This window comes from Thalassophryne amazonica, chromosome 14 (assembly GCF_902500255.1).
Source record: "Thalassophryne amazonica chromosome 14, fThaAma1.1, whole genome shotgun sequence".
In the NCBI taxonomy this organism is placed as follows: Eukaryota; Metazoa; Chordata; class Actinopteri; order Batrachoidiformes; family Batrachoididae; genus Thalassophryne; species Thalassophryne amazonica.
In genome coordinates, this window is record NC_047116.1 from 99013867 (window position 1) to 99034079 (window position 20213).

At 45.5% G+C, this 20213-nt stretch overlaps 1 protein-coding gene and 1 long non-coding RNA gene across 2 annotated transcripts in view; one reads left to right on the forward strand and one right to left on the reverse strand.

Moving 5' to 3' along the window:
- Positions 1-20213, forward strand: part of rif1 (replication timing regulatory factor 1) — a 246301-nt gene that overhangs the window by 22616 nt on the left and 203472 nt on the right. Inside the window, exons 5-6 of the mRNA XM_034185865.1 lie at positions 19750-19880; positions 19960-20054. Coding sequence (XP_034041756.1) covers positions 19750-19880; positions 19960-20054 — 226 coding nt within the window. The remainder of the gene's footprint in view (positions 1-19749; positions 19881-19959; positions 20055-20213) is intronic.
- LOC117524136 lies at positions 1255-18317 on the reverse strand. Its single transcript, XR_004564724.1, has 3 exons — positions 18222-18317; positions 4013-4017; positions 1255-1265 (listed from the first exon to the last, which is right to left on the reverse strand). It is a non-coding gene; the product is annotated as an uncharacterized LOC117524136 (long non-coding RNA).

The following is a 20213-nucleotide window of genomic DNA, read 5'->3' on the forward strand; positions in this document are numbered from 1 at the left end:
TTTGATATCAGCCGAAGTCCGATATCAAATCTAGCTTTAAATCACTTAAAGCTTTAAATCAAGCATTATCTTAATTTTTCCCCGCTAAAACCCTTAAGAGCATATGTCTGTGAGCAATATTTACCTTTTTATGTTAAACCTATCTGTTAGGGTCTTCTGAAACAGTTGATAGATGTATTTTATAACTTAAAAACAGGACAGATGCTCACGCGCTAGCATGTCTATGGCGTTTTCAATGTTAAAGTTACCATTAAGCTGTAAAAGAGTCAAATGTATTACAAATTGTAACATTTTATTTATTTTTATTTATATATTAATAATAATAATAATAGCAACAACAACAATAGTAATAGTAATAATAACTAATAATGCCACAATACGATTTTAAAGAAACAGACAAAAAGAACCTGATAAAACAAAATGGAAAATATAAAACCAACTAACAACTAACTAACACATACATGTCAACATATATGGATTGTCCATAAATTATATGGATTTTTCCAAGTACGGACGTACAAATAATGTCTTACGGACATTCGGGGTTTGGTCTGCAGCAGGTCTGTAATCAACCGTTTCTGCAGCGTGACACCACTTTGAAGCGTGAACCATTGAAGTAATGCTTCGATCCACTAGTTCGTTGGTTCTTTGATTCGCTGCTCTTCAGAAGCGACAAGTCCTCTTCTTAACCCCTCTCAAAGCCATTAAAATACCTTGAGTCACTTTTGTGTGGATTAAAGTCACTAACTGGGACTCTTGTCTTGTTGCAGTTAAGAAATTAGAATCGTCCTCTGTTCCGTTGGCACAGCTCCAAACGCTGCACGGCTCTCTGCTGAGACAGAGTCTGGTTAGAATTAATAACTTCAAAATGAATTGCTGCTTTAACTAAAATGACACCTCTTACAAACGTTGTATTACAGACAAACAACAATCCACTAAAATGCTTTTTCCTCCCAAAATGAGACGTGCTGTATTCTTTATAAATTCCATCCTGATGTGCAGCACAGCCACCTGCAAGAGCTCAGCTCAGTTGTATGGAAAGACATTCATGCCAATAATGTCTGAAAGGAAATGCTTTTGACTAAGACTACAGATTTTGTTTACTCCTATTTACATCCAGAGATCAAGGATCCACCATGTAGAGTTTATTATGTCCAAGGTTTAAGGATCCAGTGACCAATTTCATGTTTATTTACATTAAAATGTTGTTCAATTCAATTTCAATTTAATTGGCTTATAAAGCACCACATCACAACAAAAGCCATCTCAAGGCACCTCACATAGAACAGTTCAACATAAAAAATTTAAATAAAATAAAAAAAAATCAAATAATTAGAAATAGAAGTAAAAGAATAAAACAGATAAAAAATAAAAACTTTTCATAAGAAAGAGAATAAAAATAGGCTTTAAGTCTTGACTTAAAAATGTCCACAGATTCCAACTGCCTTACGGTCACAGGAAGACCGTTTCAGAGCGGGTGAATTGATAATGTTATCAATATCAATAAAATCTTATCGATACCCATCCCTAATAAACACAGGGGCGAAGTCGAGGATCATCGACATGCCAGTATGCAACATTGGCACTGGCGAGGCAATTTTCGATACACTTGATGAAGTTCTGAGGTATGTTTTATTTTGTTCATTATATATTCAATTTATTTTTAATTTTATTAATGTATTTCCACTAGTGACACACAGTTCTTGTTTCTGTAAAAAAAAAAAAAAAAACTAAATTTGACACATTCAGTTCTATAAAATTCAGCTTGACGCATGAATACTAGATCTCTATTGTTTGAAATTCAACTGTGGAGGAAAAACTAATGATCCTGACTTTAATGTCATTGTGGTAACTCATAATATGTGGTCAAAAACCCAGTTATGTGATACCACTATGCCGTTGTGTGTACTGTAATAAAACTGATTTTGGTGCGATTTGGAGGTTATAAGGATTTTGTGTTGATGGTCAAACCACATCTAAGCTGTGTTTTTACACAAAAAAAAAAATAAATAAAATGCAGTAAACTGCACCATACATGTCAACATATACGGATTGTCCATAATAAAAAAAATTATACGGATTTTTCTGAGTTTCAGAGTCATACGGACGTACAAATAGTCTTACAGCTATTCAGGGTTTTCTTTTGTAAATTAATTTTTTAATGTTGTTTTTCTTAACGCCGCAGACTTTCGGCCAGCCATCCACCATCTTTGTAGAAGGAGCCACGCATGGGTGTGGGGTGATTATTTGAAGAATGACCCACGTTTTCATTTTAACACGTATTCACTATGAAGGTGCCACTATGTGCCTCTCTGTACCCCGCATGTGCCGCGTAGTAGCCTCTAGTGAGCCACGACCGACCTGTCATTACAGCCTCGAATGGCTCGCATCAGCCAGACTAAGCCACGTAGTGCCATGATAGCGCCATGATAACGCCATGTTGGTGCACGTTTAGGCATGAGTTTGGTCCAAACCTCCAGCCCTCCCACACCTGGTCCCTTCAAAGTGTGGGTTTTCAATTCACAGATTCACAGCAGCATTTAAAGATGTCCCTTCTTTTCTTTTCTTTTTTTTTTTAACGCAGTCCAAAAATAGACACTCCATCACAGTTCCGCAGTTGTGCACTGTGCACCAGGCTGCAGTCCACCTGTAATGCACCAGACCAGCTAGACCCGAACCACAGGTTCCTGGAGAGCCGCCTCTGTGCTCCTCGCTGGCTCCGCGGCTCTCTAGCTTTTTTTTTTTTTTTTTTTTTTTTGCGGCTTTAAACACACAAAACTTTGTTTGTCCGTTTATTTCTGCAAAACCGCTCTTTTGCGCGTGCGCTGCTGTTGTCTTTTCATGGACAGCCGCCTCTCTGCTCTTTCTGACTTCCGTTCCATCCGTGGCTTGCTGGCTTTATTTGTTTCCCTTGCTTTAAGCACAATCATTTTTAGAACGTGATTCCACTTTTGACTTTGTGTTCGTCTGTTTATTTCTGCAAAAGCGCTCTTTTGCGCGCGGTGCCGTTCTGCATACAGAATGAGGTGGCCGTTTTATTATATACACCTGTGGATCATTTTCAATATATATATTTCTTTATTTCTTCCGCAGCTTACAAGTCACCATGATACAACTTTTAACTTTGTGTTGTCTTCAAAATCGCTCTTTTGTGCGCTCTCCACCTGTGTTGCCGCACAGCTCCTGCTCTTAGCTGCTCCACTGGAGTTATTGTCTTCCATGGCTTTAAACACACATCCACTTTCACGCAGTCACCCAAATTTTAACTTTGTGTTCGTCCAATATTGACTGAAATATCACTCTTTTGTGAGCTGGCGTTCTGCCTAAATGTTCGTTTGAAGCGTGATGATGAGTCACTGCCTCAGTGCGCACACACAGCGGAGCTCATGTGATACATTAATTCCAGAAGTGATTACAGGTATTTTCGGCATCCAAGGTTTGACAGAAAATGATTAATCCGCTACAAAATAATTATTTTATATAGAGTCCAGCGCACAGAGCAGGTGGAATTTGGTGCGCAAAGAGGAGACCCGCTCCAAAAATATTTGGTCCTGCCTCAGTGCGCACACACAGTGATCCATTAACAAGATATTAAATCAACATACTTTTACATACAACAGACATCAACATACAGACATACTTTCATAGCAAGGAACTGTTTTATCAAGCTATAAAAAAAACATTAAAAATAATTACCTTAAGCTGCTCAAAATACATCCCACATGGAGCAGGAAAGAGAGGAAAAAAAGTGTCCAGATGAAACAGTCCTCTGTGATGCCAGAAGTGATTCGAAGTGTTTTCAACATCCAAGGTTTGGCAGAAAATGATTAATTCACTACAAAATATATAGAGTCCAGTGCACAGAGCAGGTGCAGTTGTGTGCGCAAGAGGAGGAGCCGCTCCAAAAATAGCCTCTCAGGTCCTGCGAAGGTGCCAGGCGCACGGATAATGGACTTTTTGCAGACTCGTAAGCACCACGCAAATGCCTCTAAGCCGTCGCAGTAACTCGAACACAAACTGCGCCACTCTGTTGTTGCTAAATTTTGAACATCTTGAAATTAGCGCCATGCTCAGAGAGGAGCCTCGTTAACTGAAGATAATGCCTCTAAGAGCCACTCTGAGCCATTATAATGCCACGATAGCTCACAAAAAAAAAAAAAAAACAGGGTGCGTGGCTCCTTCTTCACTCCTTCTTCACTCGGTGGGACCGAGGCTTTACTCTGTGAGTTCTTGTTTCTGTAAAAATAGAACAGCTGTGTGACACTATATTTATGGGAAATATATTGAGTTTGTACAAAATACCTACAATGTACTTGTAGACATTGATTTTATTGACAGCATGCAATTTTACTGTGGAGCAAGAGGATTTAACTGTGGACTTCCACCATAAAAGAGCCCATGGAGATCCCTGGTGTTAGTTATTAATATATGGACAAAACCCCAGTTACGTGATACCGCTATGCGGTTGTGTGTACTATAATAAAACTGATTTTGGTGCAATTTAGGAGGTTATAAGGATTTTATGGATTTTATCACTTGGTTATACAGGTGGACCCTCAAAGGGGTTGACATGTATGCTGCACATTTGTGTCTTTTTTCATGAAAATAACTTACTAAAGATCACATATTACACTTTAGTCAGGCCTTTAAAATGCTTTCGTGGACTCTTGCTGTAATACGATGATGTCAGTGGTTGAGATAGTTGCTGTAGGCATCTAAAAGTGCTTATTACCGGGTGAAACCTGATGGAAATCTCTTTGTGGTGTGTCGGTGATGTATGTATGTGCAAAATAAAACAAAACACTACTCCAGCTATGTTTTTGACGAGAATATAACATCATAACTTTATTACAAGCTCAAACGTTGATGTTGCGTGACAAAGGCCTTTTAAAAATAACTCAGAGATAATGGCAAAACTCACATGTAAGTAAAAAACAAAAAAATAAAAAAACGATTAATTGAAAAAAAATAGTGTAGTTGTGCACAGCAGAACAATGTTGTCAATTGCTTTAAGCCCTAATTACCTCTGCCAAGGAGGTTATGTTTTCGGTCGTGTTGGTTTGTTTGTTGGTTGGTTTGTTGGCAGGATAACTCAAATCTCAGCGGATTTCAATGACATTTTTTCCAGGGGTGTATCTTGGTCTAACTTCCATCCATCCATCCATCCATTTTCTTCCGCTTTATCCGGAGTCAGGTCGCGGGGGCAGCAGCTCAAGCAAAGCCTCCCAGACCTCCCAATCCATACACACCTCCCCCGGCTACTCCGGGGGAACCCCAAGGCATTCCCAAGCCAGCCGAGAGATGTAATCCTTCCAGCGTGTCCTGGGTCTTCCCCGGGGCCTCCTCCCAATGGGATGTGCCCGGAACACCTCTCCAGCAAGGCGTCCAGGGGGCATCCGGAAAAGATGCCCGAGCCACCTCAACTGACTCCTTTCGACGTGGAGGAGCAGCGGCTCGACTCCGAGCTCCTCCCGAGTAACCGAGCTCCTCACCCTATCTCTAAGGTAGCGCCCAGCCACCCTGCGGAGGAAACTCATTTCGGCCGCTTGTACCCGCGATCTCGTTCTTTCGGTCATGAGCCAAATCTCATGACCATAGGTGAGGATCGGAACGTAGATCGATCGTTAAATCGAGAGCTTTGCCCCCCTACTCAGCTCTCTCTTCACCACGACTAACTTACAGGTGATTAAATTTTGGTAATGATGCGGAACACAATCCAGATCCAGTAATTTTTTTTAAATGATTCTTTATCATTGCAGGATAGGCCAATTTCAACATTTTTGCGTTTAACTTCATGAAGACGGGTCACAAAGGCTGAACAAAAATTAAGTTATGACACAACAATAAGTCATTAAAGGTTTGTTTGGGAGCTAACTGGCTGTGCTCTCCTTCGTTTTTTTGTGCTATTCCTTTTTTGATCCTGCACGCCAATACGGACTGTGATGTGCCTGTCATTTCATTATTTTTTACAACAAGAAGTTCTGTCATATAGGGAAGTTTGTTCAGGATTCGAGTAGAATTCCAGATCTGGTGATCCTGGAAGCTGAAAAATATAGGTTCAATTATAAATTTGCAACTGCTGTCACAAATAAAGCTAGAGAGGTACAACACCAAATTGTAGCTGCACCTATACTGGTTCAGTATGGTGGCAAAAGATTTTTTTGTAGCTTCAACCGTTACGGAGCTGGATCCAGAAGAAAACCATCATTACGTTTTTATACAATAACTTTTGAACTAATTAAGATATGAAAGTGATTTAAAGTTCTAGTGGTATGTTTTCATGGTCAAGGAACTCAACTGTAATGGAAATAAAAGCACACGAGCAAAGTTTGGTCATGATCCAAGTAGAATTCTGGATCTGGTGATCCAGAATGCCAAAAAATATGGGGTCAGTTATAAATTGTTTAACCACTAAATCTGAAATATGAGCTTTTTATCTTTTCACATTACAGTGAAAATATTTGTGTACTGAAATGTTCACATGACGGTAGATGTGTGAAATGAATAAGATATATATATATATATATATATATATATATATATATATATATATATATATATATATATATATATATATATATATAGTATTTTATTGACTGTACAACCACCGACACAGCACCCTTTTGGCAAATTTACCGGAATGGAACCGATCAAAATACTACAGAAGACAAAGAATTTTTACTTGACAGTTTGAATTGTGTTTTCTTTGTTTCAGAGGGCTTCATACCCATTACAATTCACTAGAAAATACAAAATTTAACTTGCTGTTTAAAAAAAAAAAATAAAAAATAAAAAATTCTGGGGGAGATCCCTCAGACCCCCCATAATCAATACTGTTTTTACTTGACAGTTTGAATTGAGTTTTCTTTGTTTCAGAGGGCTTCATACCCATTAAATTTCACCAGAATACACAAAATTTGACTTGCTCTTTTAAAAATGTTCTGGGGGAGATTCCCCAGAATCAAAAGACTACACCCCGCCCCCACCACCCTTTTATGTACCTTCATGGTCAGGTTTTGCATTCTTTTTATGCTTTCTCTCTCTTCTTATTTATTGCAGAAAAAAAAAGTTTGTGCCCCCACTACGCCACATTGTAGGAAATTACTGGCATTGATTTTTGCCGGGAAAAAATTTCAGTGGGATGAAAATTTATTGCTTTAACCCATGCATTAGTATTTCGGCAATGCAATCGAGACTCGACATACATTAGTGGAAATACCCTGGATTTACTTGGTTCTTGCATGTGGTATTGCTGTCATGAATATTGACATCATGCCTCTTACATCAGTGGTGTCTGATCACTCACTTACTAAGTTTACAGTTTCGCTGCCGTGTTTAGTGGAACAACCTTATATATCACTACGGCGATGTATCAACTGCTGAACTAAGACTGAACTCGAAGCTAGACTGCCTGATGTCTTAGCTTCACATTTGGCAAATACCCAGTCAGTAGATAGACTTGTGGATAATTTAAACTTGGTGCTCAAAACTGCACTCAGCATGATTGCGCCACCTGTGTTAAAACCACACTCACCTAAAACTCAGTCCCCTTGGTTCAGTGATTACCTGCGTGACCTCAAGGATATGACTAGAGGTCTAGAACGGAAATGGCATAGTTCAGAATTAGAAGTATTCCACCTTGCGCGGCATTAGGGTTAGCGTATGTGTTCAAGATGGCGCCACGTGACAGCGCCCTGGTATTTTGGTGCTCCCTGTGTTGTCTGTTTTTGTGCGTAAATCGTGTGTCATCGTGCTCCTACACCCGTGAGGAGCTTCTAAACATCAGATCATCAACACCCACGGATATTACACCAGACTTTTTAGTGCCTGCAGCTGAACTGGTTCACTTTTTGGCCAAAAGAGTGAGACGCCGGCGGAGAGGAAAACGAGCTGGAGCTCTCGTGCGCCTCAGACAAAGGGGCACGCGCACGCCCCTACCTGGGATATTTCTCTCCAACGTCCGCTCACTCGGCAACAAGATGGATGAGCTGATGAAGAATAGAGATTTCTCCTCATCTTGTGTACTGTGCTTCATGGAGACGTGGTTAAATGCACAGACCCCGGACTGTGCGCTTAAACTAGAGGGATTCCAACTCCTCTGCGCAGACAGAGACTGAGCACTCTCTGGTGGAAAAACAAGAGGTGGAGGACTCTGCTTCTATATCAACAACGCCTGGTGCTCCGATTTGACTGTGATCTCCCAACACTGCTCTCCCTCTCTGGAATATCTCCTCATAAACTGCAGACCGTTCTACTCTCCACGTGAGTTTAACTCCTTCATACTTTGCTCCGAGTATATTCCACCGAGCGCGCGCTCGCGGATCAGATTATGAGCGTGGAAAGACTTTCTGGACTCCCTTGTTATAATTCTCGGTGATTTTAACAAAGGGAATCTCAGTCAGGAATTACCAAAATACAAACAGTTTGTTAAATGCCCGACCAGAGAAGGGAGCACGTTAGATCATTGTTACACGACAGTGAGTGGTGCCTACCGCGCGGTGGTCCGTGCAGCTTTGGTACTCTCAGACTATGTGATGGTGCACTTGATCCCCGTGTACAGACAGAGATTAAAACTCTCTAAACCTGTTGTGAGGACATCTAAAGTGTGGAGCAATGAAGTTGTAGAGGAGCTACGCGCGTGCTTATGCACTACGGATTGGGATATGTTTGAGGCTTCAACAGACAGTCTAGATGACTACACGGACACTGACGTCATATATTCATTTCTGTGAAGACAGCATCATCCCACAGCGTACCAGGGTGAGATATAACAATGACAAGCCCTGGTTCACACCTAAACTCCGGTAGCTCCGTCGGCAGAAAGAGGTGGCTTTCAGAGGAGGAGACAGAGACAGCTATAGAGGTGCAAAGTACAGATTTAGCAAGGAGGTGGCAAAGGCTAAATCCATGTACAGTTCACATCTGCAGCAAAGGTTCTCTGCCAACGACTTGGCCTCTGTGTGGAGGGGGTTGAAAGAGATTACCAACTACAAGCCCAAAGCACCTCATTCTATTGACGACTTGAAGCTGGCCAACGACCTGAACGTCTTCTATTCACACTTTGAAATCATGGACTCACACCTCCCCACCCCCCACACAACTGGATATTCAAACACTCTGGACCTCCCCCCTCTCACCGCTGCCCTCTCGGTCCAAGAGGAGGATGTGAGAAGACATCTCAAAAGGCTGAATCCACGTAAGGCCCTGGGCCCAGACTGTCTCTCTCATGCCACCCTGAGACACTGCGCTGAGTTGGCCCCAGTCTTCACGGGGATCTTCAACACCTCCCTGGAGTCATGCCATGTTCCAGTCTGTTTCAAGTCCTCCATCATAGTTCCAGTCCCCAAGAAACCACGGGTCACTGGACTTAATGACTACAGGCCTGTGGCTTTCACGTCTGTAGTCATGAAGACCTTTGAACGCCTGGTTTTATCCCACCCGAAGTCCATCACAGACCCCCTCCTGGACCCCCCGCAGTTTGCCTACAGAGCCAACAGGTCTGTAGATGACGCCATAAACCTGGCCCTGCACTCCATCCTGCAGCACCTGGACTCCCCAGGAACCTACGCTAGGATCCTGTTTGTGGACTTCAGCTCTGCATTCAACACCATCCTTCTGGCTTTGCTCCAGGACAAGCTTTCTCTGCTCCACGTGCCCGACTCCACCTGCAGGTGGATCATAGACTTCCTGACGGACCGGAGTCAGCGTGTGAGGCTGGGAAAGAATGTCTCAAACACTCTGGCTCTCAGCACAGGATCTCCACAGGGCTGTGTCCTTTCCCCTCTGCTCTTCTCCCTGTACACTAACTGCTGCACCTCCAGCCACAACTCCGTAAAGCTCATCATGTTTGCGGACGACACCACCCTCATCGGACTCATTTCGGATGGGGATGAGTCTGCCTACAGGAGGGAGGTGGACCGGCTGGTGACCTGGTGCAGCAGCAACAACTTGGAGCTCAACACCCAGAAAACAGTGGAGATGATCATGGACTTCAGGAAAGCCACAGCCCCCCCGCCCTCCCTTGCCCTCACCAACAGCCCCATCACCACTGTGGACTGTCACCGCTTCCTCTGCACCACCATCACCCAGGACCTCAAGTGGGAGTCAACCATCAGCTCCCTCATCAGGAAGGCCCAGCAGAGGATGTACTTCCTGCAGCAGCTGAAGAAGGCAAAGCTGCCTGCCCAGCTGATGGTGCAGTTCTACATGGCCATCATCGAGTCCATCCTCTGCTCCTCCATCACGGTGTGGTACGCTGGGGCCACAGCCAGGGACAGACACAGACTGCAGCGCATTGTGGCCTCTGCTGAGAAGGTGATCGGCTGTAGCCTTCCATCTCTCCACGACCTGCACGTCTCCAGGACTCTGGGCCGAGCAGGTCGGATCACAGCTGACCCTTCTCACCCTGCACACGGTCTCTTCAAACCACTCCCCTCGGGCAGGAGGCTACGGTCCATCCGGACCAGAACCTCCCGCCATAAGAACAGTTTCTTCCCCTCTGCCGTTAGACTCATGAACACTTCATAACTCAGTCACCTTAACCTTAACTCTGTCACTTTATCATTTTATCATGGGTCACTTTAGACAGATGTACTTTGGTTTTTAATTGCACTCCTCCTACTGCACTGTTGTTCTCTTTGTGTTGTTGCACATAGCCTTTTATATTTCATATTTTATCTTACGTTAGCACATATTTTATCTTAGCATTTTATATTGCTCTCTCCTTAATGTTGCACCATTATACCAAAGCACATTCCTAGTCTGTGAATCCTGTTCATTGGCAATGGCAATAAACTTCTGAGTTCTGAGTAATGCTATCTTAGACTGTAAGCATGAATTACTGGCTACAAAGTGGACCTATTACTCTGATTTGATCAACAAAAACAAGCATAACTCAAAGTTCTTGTTCGACACTGTGGGCAACACATATTCATGGACAACCACCTGTAGTTCACTCTCCTTTTACAGCACAAGATTTCCTGGATTACTTTGAGACAAAAATAGAACACATGCTGGGAAAGACATTTCCCAGCATGCCCTAGTACTGAGGTATTACCTAGATTTACAGGATTTGAGAGTATCTCTCTAGGCATGCTGACAAAACTTGTAACGTCAACAAAAAGCACAACCTGTGTATTTGATCCTATACCAACAAAACTGTTTAAGGACCTGTGGCCCACTCTTGGGCCGCCTGTGCTGGAAATTAATAATCTTTCTTTAACTTCTGGATCTGTTCCTAAATGTTTCAAATCTGCAGTGATTAAACCATTACTTAAGAAACCTAATCTTGACCCTAGTGTATTGAAAAACTATCGGCTGATATAAAATCTATCATCCATCCATCCATCCATTTTTTTTCTGCTTTATCCGGAGTCAGGTCGCGGGGGCAGCAGCTCAAGCAAAGCCGCCCAGACCTCCCGATCCACACACACCTTCTCCAGCTCCTCCGGGGGAACCCCAAGGCGTTCCCAAGCCAGCCGAGAGATGTAGTCCCTCCAGCGTGTCCTGGGTCTTCCCCGGGGCTTCCTCCCAGTGGGACGTGCCCGGAACACATCTCCAGCGAGGCGCCCAGGGGGCATCCGGAAAAGATGCCCGAGCCACCTCAACTGACTCCTTTCGACGTGGAGGAGCAGCGGCTCGACTCTGAGCTCCTCCTGAGTGACCGAGCTCCTCACCCTATCTCTAAGGGAGCGCCCAGCCACCCTGCGGAGGAAACTCATCTCGGCCGCTTGTACTCGCAATCTCGTTCTTTCGGTCATGAGCCAAATCTCATGACCATAGGTGAGGATCGGAATGTAGATCGATCGGTAAATCGAGAGCTTTGCCCCCCTACTCAGCTCTCTCTTCACCACGATGGTCCGATACAGCGACCGCATCACTGTAGGTGCTGCACCGATCTGTCTATCGATCTCATGCTTCATCCGTCCCTCACTCGTGAACAAGACCCAGAGATACTTAAACTCCTCCACTTGAGGCAAGGACACTCCACCGACCTGAAGAGTGCAAAGCACCTTTTTTCGGTCGAGAACCATGGCCTCGGATTTGGAGTTGCTGATTTTCATCCCGGACGCTTCACACTCGGCTGCAAACCGCCACAGTGCATGCTGAAGGTCCTGATTTGACGAAGCCAACAGAACCACATCGTCCGCAAACAGCAGAGACGAGATTCTGTGGTTCCCAAACCAGACTCCCTCTACACCCTGGCTGCGCCTAGAAATTCTGTCCATAAAAATAATGAGCAGAACCGGTAACAAATGGCAGCCCTGGCGGAGGCCAACGTGCACTGGGAACAGGTTTGACTTAGTCCCGGCAATGCGAACCAAGCTCCTGCTACGGTCGTACAGGGACCGGATAGCCCTTAACAAAGGACCCCGGACCCCGTAATCCCGGAGCACTCCCCCCCATCGGTCGAATTCTCCTCTCCAGTACCCTGGAATAGACCTTACCGGGGAGGCTGAGGAGTGTGATCCCCCTATAGTTGGAACACACCCTCCGGTCCCCCTTCTTAAACAGAGGGCCCACCACCCTGGTCTGCCAATCCAGAGGCACTGTCCCCGATCGCCACGCGATGTTGCAGAGGCGTGTCAGCCAAGACAGCCCCACAACATGCAGAGACTTAAGGTACTCAGGACGGATTTCAGCCACCCCAGGAGCCTTGCCACCGAGGAGCTTTCTAACCACCTCGGTGACTTCGGCCTGGGTAATGGATGAGTCCGCCTCCGAGTCCCCAGTCTCTGCTTCCTCTTTGGAAGACGTGACGATGGGATTGAGGAGATCCTCGAAGTACTCCTTCCACCGCCCGACAACATCCCCAGTCAGGGTCAACAGCTCCCCACCCGCATCGTAAACAGTGCTGGTGGAGAGCTGCTTCCGCCTCCTGAGGCGTCGGACGGTTTGCCAGAATCTCTTCAAGGCCGACCGATAGTCCTTCTCCATAGCCTCCCCGAACTCCTCCCAGACCCGGGTTTTTGCCTCTGCGACTGCACGGGCTGCGGCACGCTTGGCCTGCCGGTACCTGTCAGCTGCCTCTGGGGTCCCACCTACCAACAAAGATAAGTAGGACTCCTTCTTCAGCTTGATGGCATCCCTAACTTCCGGTGTCCACCACCAGGTTCGGGGATTGCCGCCGCGACAGGCACCAGAGACCTTGCGACCACAGCTACGAGCATCCGCATCAACAATGGAGGTGGAGAACATGGTCCACTCGGACTCCATGTCTCCAACCTCCCGGGATCTGGGAGAAGCTCTTCCGGAGGTGGGAGTTGAAGACCTCGCTGACAGAGGGTTCCACCAGTCGTTCCCAGCAGACCCTCACGATACGTTTGGGCCTGCCAGGTCTTACCGGCTTCCTACCCTCTCTGCACTGCCTCCCAACTCACCAACTCACCATCAGGTGGTCATCAGTCGACAGCTCTGCCCCTCTCTTCACTTGAGTGTCCGAGACACATGGCCGAAGGTCAGATGATACGACTACAAAGTCGATCATCGACCTCCGGCTCAGGGTGTCCTGGTGCCACGTGCACTTATGGACACCCTTGTGCTCGAACATGGTGTTCGTGATGGACAAACTGTGACTAGCACAGAAGTCCAACAACTGAACACCACTCGGGTTCAGATCGAGGAGGCCGTGCTTCCCGATCACCCCCCTCCAGGTCTCACTGTCGCCGCCCACGTGGGCGTTGAAATCCCCCAGGAGAACAATGGAGTCCCCAGTCGGAGCGCTATCTAGTACCTCTCCCAGGGACTCCAGGAGGCCGGGTACTCTGCACTGCTGCTCGGCCCGTAGGCCAAGACAACGGTGAGAGACCTGTCCCCGACCCGAAGGCGTAGGGATGCGACCCTCTCGTTCACCGGAGTGAACTCCGGCACTTGGCGACTGAGCTGGGGAGCAGTAAGCAATGCGACCCCCGTGGGTGACGCCAGAAAAATGAAGCGTCCATCCCCTCTCCAGGAGTTGGGTACCAGAGCCCAAGCTGTGCGTGGAGGTGAGCTCGACTATCTCTAGTCGGTATCTCTCAACCTCCCGCACAAGCTCAGGCTCCTTCCCCCTTAGTGAGGTGACATTCCACGTCCCAACAGCCAGGGGCTGTGAGCATGGACCGGGCCGCCGGGCCTCCTGCCCTCGACCACCACCCAATCCTCTCTGCACCCGACCCCCATGGCCCCCTCTGCAGGAGGTGAACCCACAGGAGGGCGGGCCCATGTCACTCTTTCGGGCTGAGCCCGGCCGGGCCCCATGGGCTAAGTCCCAACCACCAGGTGCTCACGCGCGAGCCCCAACCACAGGCCTGGCTCCAGGGTGGGGATCCCGGCTCCACCATACTGGGTGACGTCACGGTCCTTGATCTTTTACTGATCATGGTCAAATCTATCATTTTGCTCTAAAATTCTGGAAAAAGTGGTGTCACGGCAGCTCGTAGACTGTCTTACTGAGAATAATCTCTTTAAGCCACTGCAGTCTGCTTTTAGAAAATATCATTCCACAGAGACGGCTCTCACTAAAGTGGTGAATGATCTTCTGCTTGCAATGGATTCAGACACCACTACGGTTCTGGTGCTGTTAGATCTCAGTGCTGCATTTGATACAGTGGATCATCATATTTTACTTGATTGGCTGGAATATCACTTTGGGATTACTGGGAGTGCCCTTGCATGGTTGACGTCATACTTGACCAGTTGTTCTCACTGTGTTTTGTACAGTAACACTACCTGGGGTTCCACAGGGGTCCGTCTTGGGCCCCCTACTTTTCTCCCTTCATATAGCACAAATTGCGGCACTTTGGGATTACCTTTCACATGTATGCTGATGATACTCAGTTATACATGCCAATAACTGCTGGTAATCTCATCCACATAAAATCCTTCGAAGATTGCCTTGTATCAGTGAGAAATTGGATGTCTAGAATCTTCCTACTTTTAAACTCTAATAAGACTGAAATGATGGTTCTTAGTCCATTGAGACATCGGCATCAATTTGACCAATTACCGCTTACCCTAGGCTTGGGTGTCATACATCTCACTGACAAAGTGAGTAACCTTGGGCTAATTTTTGATCCTACATTGTCCTTTGACCTCCACATTTGAAATATTACGAGTACTGCTTTCTTCCACCTGCGAAATATAGCGAAGACTTGTCCCATCCTGTCTATGGCTGATGCCGAAACCCTGATCCATGTGTTTCTCTCCTAGATTGGACTACTACAGGGGTGGCCAAGTTCGGTCCTCGAGAGCCACCTTCCTGACACTCTTAGTTGTCTCCCTGCTCCAACACACCTGAATCCAATGAAAGACTCATTAGCAGACTTTTAATGAGCCTTTCATTGGATTCAGGTGTGTTGGAGCAGGGAGACAACTACGAGTGTCAGGAAGGTGTCTCTCAAGGACCGAACTTGGCCACCCCTGGACTACAACAATGTTCTATTTTCTGGTTTACTTCAGTCCAGCATTAGGGGTCTCCAGTTGGTTCAAAATGCTGCAGCCAGACCTTTCAATCAATCAATCAATTTTTTTTTATATAGCGCCAAATCACAACAAACAGTTGCCCCAAGGCGCTTTATATTGTAAGGCAAGGCCATACAATAATAATTAACATTTGACACGAAGCAGAAAGTTCGACCACATTACAACCATTTTGGCATCCCTTCATTGGCTTCCTGTCCCAGTGAGATCAGATTTTAAGGTTCTGCTACTAGTCTATAAAATTTTTCACAGACTGGCACCTCCCTACCTAGCTGACCTAATTAAACCTTACGTACCGTCCAGTTTTACAAAGGGTGTATCAAGAGATATTTGATAGGGGTTGTGTAGCTCCATCTTTAAACGACGCGGTAATCTCACTAATTCCCAAAACGGGTAAAGACGCAGATCCTTCCAATTTTAGACCTATCAGTCTGCTCAATCTTGATTGTAAGATTCTTACTATCTTACGCTGGTGAATATCATGCCATGCAGAAAATCACCTCACAGGACTCCACCACGAGGCGTGTGTGTCTGCGTAGGGCTGTGAAAACTCCGCGGATCCACGGGATTCCGCAGATTTTACCAAGGGGAGGTAGGGTGGGGTGTTAGTGTTGTACTCTTTAATCGTGAACATCACTGAGTTTTTAAAATGCTTAGCGCAGAGCGTTCTCTTTTTGTACGACATCGTGTAAGTTTTATAGGTCCGCGGACACTGATCTGTGTGTTACAGATACAAATCAGTTTCTCGGATCCGCGGAGTTTCGCAGTGGAAAAATGCCACTCAAAGCGTAGCTGTTACTACAGTTGTCGTAAAGCAGGTCCGTGTCTGTGTCACGGAGCGACGTCGCACAGAGAGATGGCGAGAAAGACTGTTTGAACAAGTCTTATAAGGACAAGAATCCGTGGAATCGTCACTGGCTTCATCAACATACCTGAAACAAAAGAAACGGGATAAGTAAACTGCCCTCTCAGGAAAACACGGTAAGAATTTTTCTCTTCCTGGAAAATAAACATTCTGCTATTCAAACAGGATTTTAGACAAGATTATGTGACTTTTTTCGCTAGTCTAGACATTCTTTCATTGTAAAAAAGACATTGTGGCTTTGAATGGATTTAGGCTGCATGAATTTACACAAGAATATGTGACTTTTTACTATAATGTATGTTATTAATATTTTACCATGGTTTTCCAAAATATTCTACAATCTTTAGCTGTGGTTTTTGAAATGCTTTAACAGTCTTTTCAGTCTTCATAAATTTAATGTAGTTTAATTGTTCTGAGTTAATGCATAATTTGGTTTACAATTAAAAGGAAAATCATTCCAGGTCCTACTTCCACGTCGTATTCTGTTATTTCAACATCATCATTGACAGGTCAAATAAAAGGTTGAATATAGGATCATTTAAATATCCACTAATTTTGAGATTTGTTCTTCCAGGAGATGCTGAAAAAGTATCATTAGATAAAAATTTAATTCTGGGGCCCCACAGGGCCCTAGACCCCGGCTCCTGGGGAGCTGTACCCCCCCCCCCCCCCCTGCAAATTTTCCTCGGATTTCACAATTTTCATTTCACAGCCCTGTCTGCAGGATTTCCCCACATTGTAATAATTAAAACACATATCGCATTTGCAGCGCGGTCACCAGCGGATCATTGCATGCTGGACACGCCATGCTGGCTGATGTGTTCATGACATGGGAGCATCAGGTAATTCAGGTAAAACATAAAAGGAAGAACAGTAATCCACTCTCATTTCATTACTTCCTGGTGTACGTCTGGGCGGAGACTAAGTCTGCTTTTTATAACACTCATTTATCTTCAACCGCTTTTCCGGGTTCAGCTCGTGGGGCAACAGCTCCAGCAGGGGACCCAAACTTCCCTTTCCTGGGCCACATTGACCACCTCTGACTGGGGGATCCTGAGGCATTCCCAGGCCAGTGTGGAGATATAATCTCTCCACTTAGTCTTGGGTCTTCCCTGGGGTCTCCTCCCAGATGGACATCCCTGGAACACTTCCCTCGGGAAGCACCCAGGAGGCATCCTTATCCAGATGCCTGAACCGCCTTAACTGGCTTCTTTCAACACGAAGAAGCAGCGACTGTACTCCGAGCCACCCTCCTGAGGAAGCCCATTTCGGCCGCTTGTACATGCAATCTAGTTCTTTTTGTCATGACCCAACCCTCATGACCATAGGTGAGAGTAGGAACGAAGATTGACCAGTACATCGAGAGCTTCAGCTTTTGGCTCAGCTCCCTTTTTGTCACAACAGTACAGTAGAGTGAATACAATACAGCCACTGCTGCACCGATTCTCCGGCCAATCTCATGCTCCATCATCCCTCTTTATAACAAGAATCAAGTATAAATTGTTTATTTATTTACAGTGAGAACAGATTCATGACCAGTAACACGATTGTCTTACATTTAAACAGTACATTCATTGTTCATATAATGTTCTGAGTCTGTGCTGTCACATTAATTTTGTGCTTACACGTTTTCGTTCATTTATGTACATATGCACAGCATGTTATTGCTCTGCTGCTGTGTGGGCGTGGCTTTCCATGTGCTTGCACGGTGTTCGTGCATGTGCCATGGGCATGCACGAAACTGTCACTGCATGATCGTTCACGCCTGTCTGACCGTGTGTCCCTCCTGACAGCAGGTGGAATTTGTCGTGCCTCCCCATTTTTTTTTTTTTTTTTTTTTTGTAGTATTTCGGCCTTTTTCTTCTTTTGCACAAATTTGTGTTACTTGTGAAGGGACTGTAAGTGGTGTTCCATAATAAGAACATTTATCAACAGTGATTTTGAGGACAGTGACCTTATGTTAAGGAGACCCAAACTGAGGAACTCAGTGGGTTTGACAGTTTGAAAACGTATCCTTCTGTGCTCTTTATAGACATGTCTGTGGAAACAGCGTCACAGTCTCAACTTGAGAATTTCCCTCCCTGCCACATAAACTGCACTATCACCATAGTGGATTTTCTGTGCCAGTTTTCCCACTAAGCTAATGGATTCCATGCCACCATTAGTCGTAAGCCCTGCAGGTTCTCTAATCACCCGCTCTGGTGCCTGCTGTAGAGTCCTAATGTTACCCTTCTTGTAAAGCTCTATCTGTGTTTGCAGATGAGATGGAGGTGCCTTCCCTGGTAGGGTGAAGGCTATCCAGCATCAGCAAGCCACGGTGACCCCAAAAAGGAGGCCAGTTATCAATGAAACTAAAGCCTTCCCGTCTACGTAGTTGTGCCAGCTACCTATTTAAAGACTCCGTAAACTTGATAAGTGTGTGATCTGACACCACTGACACAAGACGCATAATGTTAGTATTTGTGACAGCGATACCACGAACAAGGATTGCTGCTCCTGTGAAGCTGCCTGGTGCCACACAAACCATCTACAGCTCAACACCTCGAAGACAAAGGAGCTGATCATTGACTTTGGGACGTCCAGACCAAGACTGTGACCAGTTCTGATTGAGGGAGCTGAGGTGGAGGCTGTGGGTTCCTACAAGTACCTCATGCTGTGGCTGGATAGCAAACTGGACTGGACAACACACACCAACCACCTGTACAGGAAGGGACAGAGCAGACTGTACTTTCTGAGGAGGCTGTGCGTTTAACATCTTCAGGAAACTCCGGTGGATGTTCTACCAGTCCATAGTAGGTAGCGTCCTCTTTTACACTGTGGTGTGCTGGTGGGGCAGCACATCCAAGAAGGACATAGCCAGGCTGGACAGACTGATCAGGTGGGCTGGTTCCATGGTGGCATGAAGCCGGACTCTCTGGTGATGGAGGCAGAGGGGAGAACACTGGACAAACTGCTGGACATTATGGACGATGCCAGTCACCCTCTGCACACCGTCAACCAGAGGAGCCTCTTCACCCACAGACTGCTCCTTCACAAGTGCAGGACTAACAGACTGGAAAAACTCCTTTGTCCCTCAGGCCATCAGACTGGAGAACTCCTCACTCGGGGGGAAAGAGGAGTAACAAAACGGGACAGGAAGGAGAGGAACAGTAGTAGCCAGTAAACCAGTATTGATCAGTATGTCTGGTGTATATATAATTTGCAAACTTTTTTGTTTTTACTTTCACTTTTGATGCCCTGTGTGCTTCTTACCATGTGCTGCTGGAACCTCAATTTCCCTGAGGGAGTCTTCCCAAGGGATCAATAAAGCTCTGTCTAATCTAATTAAGGGGGTGACCATTATAAGGTGTAATGCGTGTCCTAGTGGCGGTAATCATGGTGATCATCACATGGTGCTGTCAGGTGCTTCTGTCCTTGTTTTGCAGAGAATGTTGCAGCAGAAATCCTGTCAGAGCTTTGCTCTTTGGTGGTGAAGTCCACAGATAAGAACACCTGCACCAGAGCGCTGTGGGTCATCTCTAAACAGAGCTTCTGTCCTGAAGTGGTTTCTCAGAAAGTGAGTCTCTGCCTGCCCATAATACTAATGTTTGGATGTAAGTCATACTCTGCTGATCAATATTGTTTTGTCCACTCAGGCATCTTCTGTTTTGGGCGTCCTGGAAAATGTGTGGAGTCGGGAGGACGTCCAGTCAGTAGTCATGGAGCATGAGGCCTTGAATGTCGTCATACGGTCAGTGGGTTAAACTACAGTAGTACTGCGTCTCTACCCCCTTTATTCCTTTTCTTTTAATTTTAAACAAAATTTGAGTATGGGGCACAGTTCGAATTACGCAGATACAGATTCTTTATTGTCATTGTAACAAGTACAGCGAAGGGTAAGGTGCAGCCT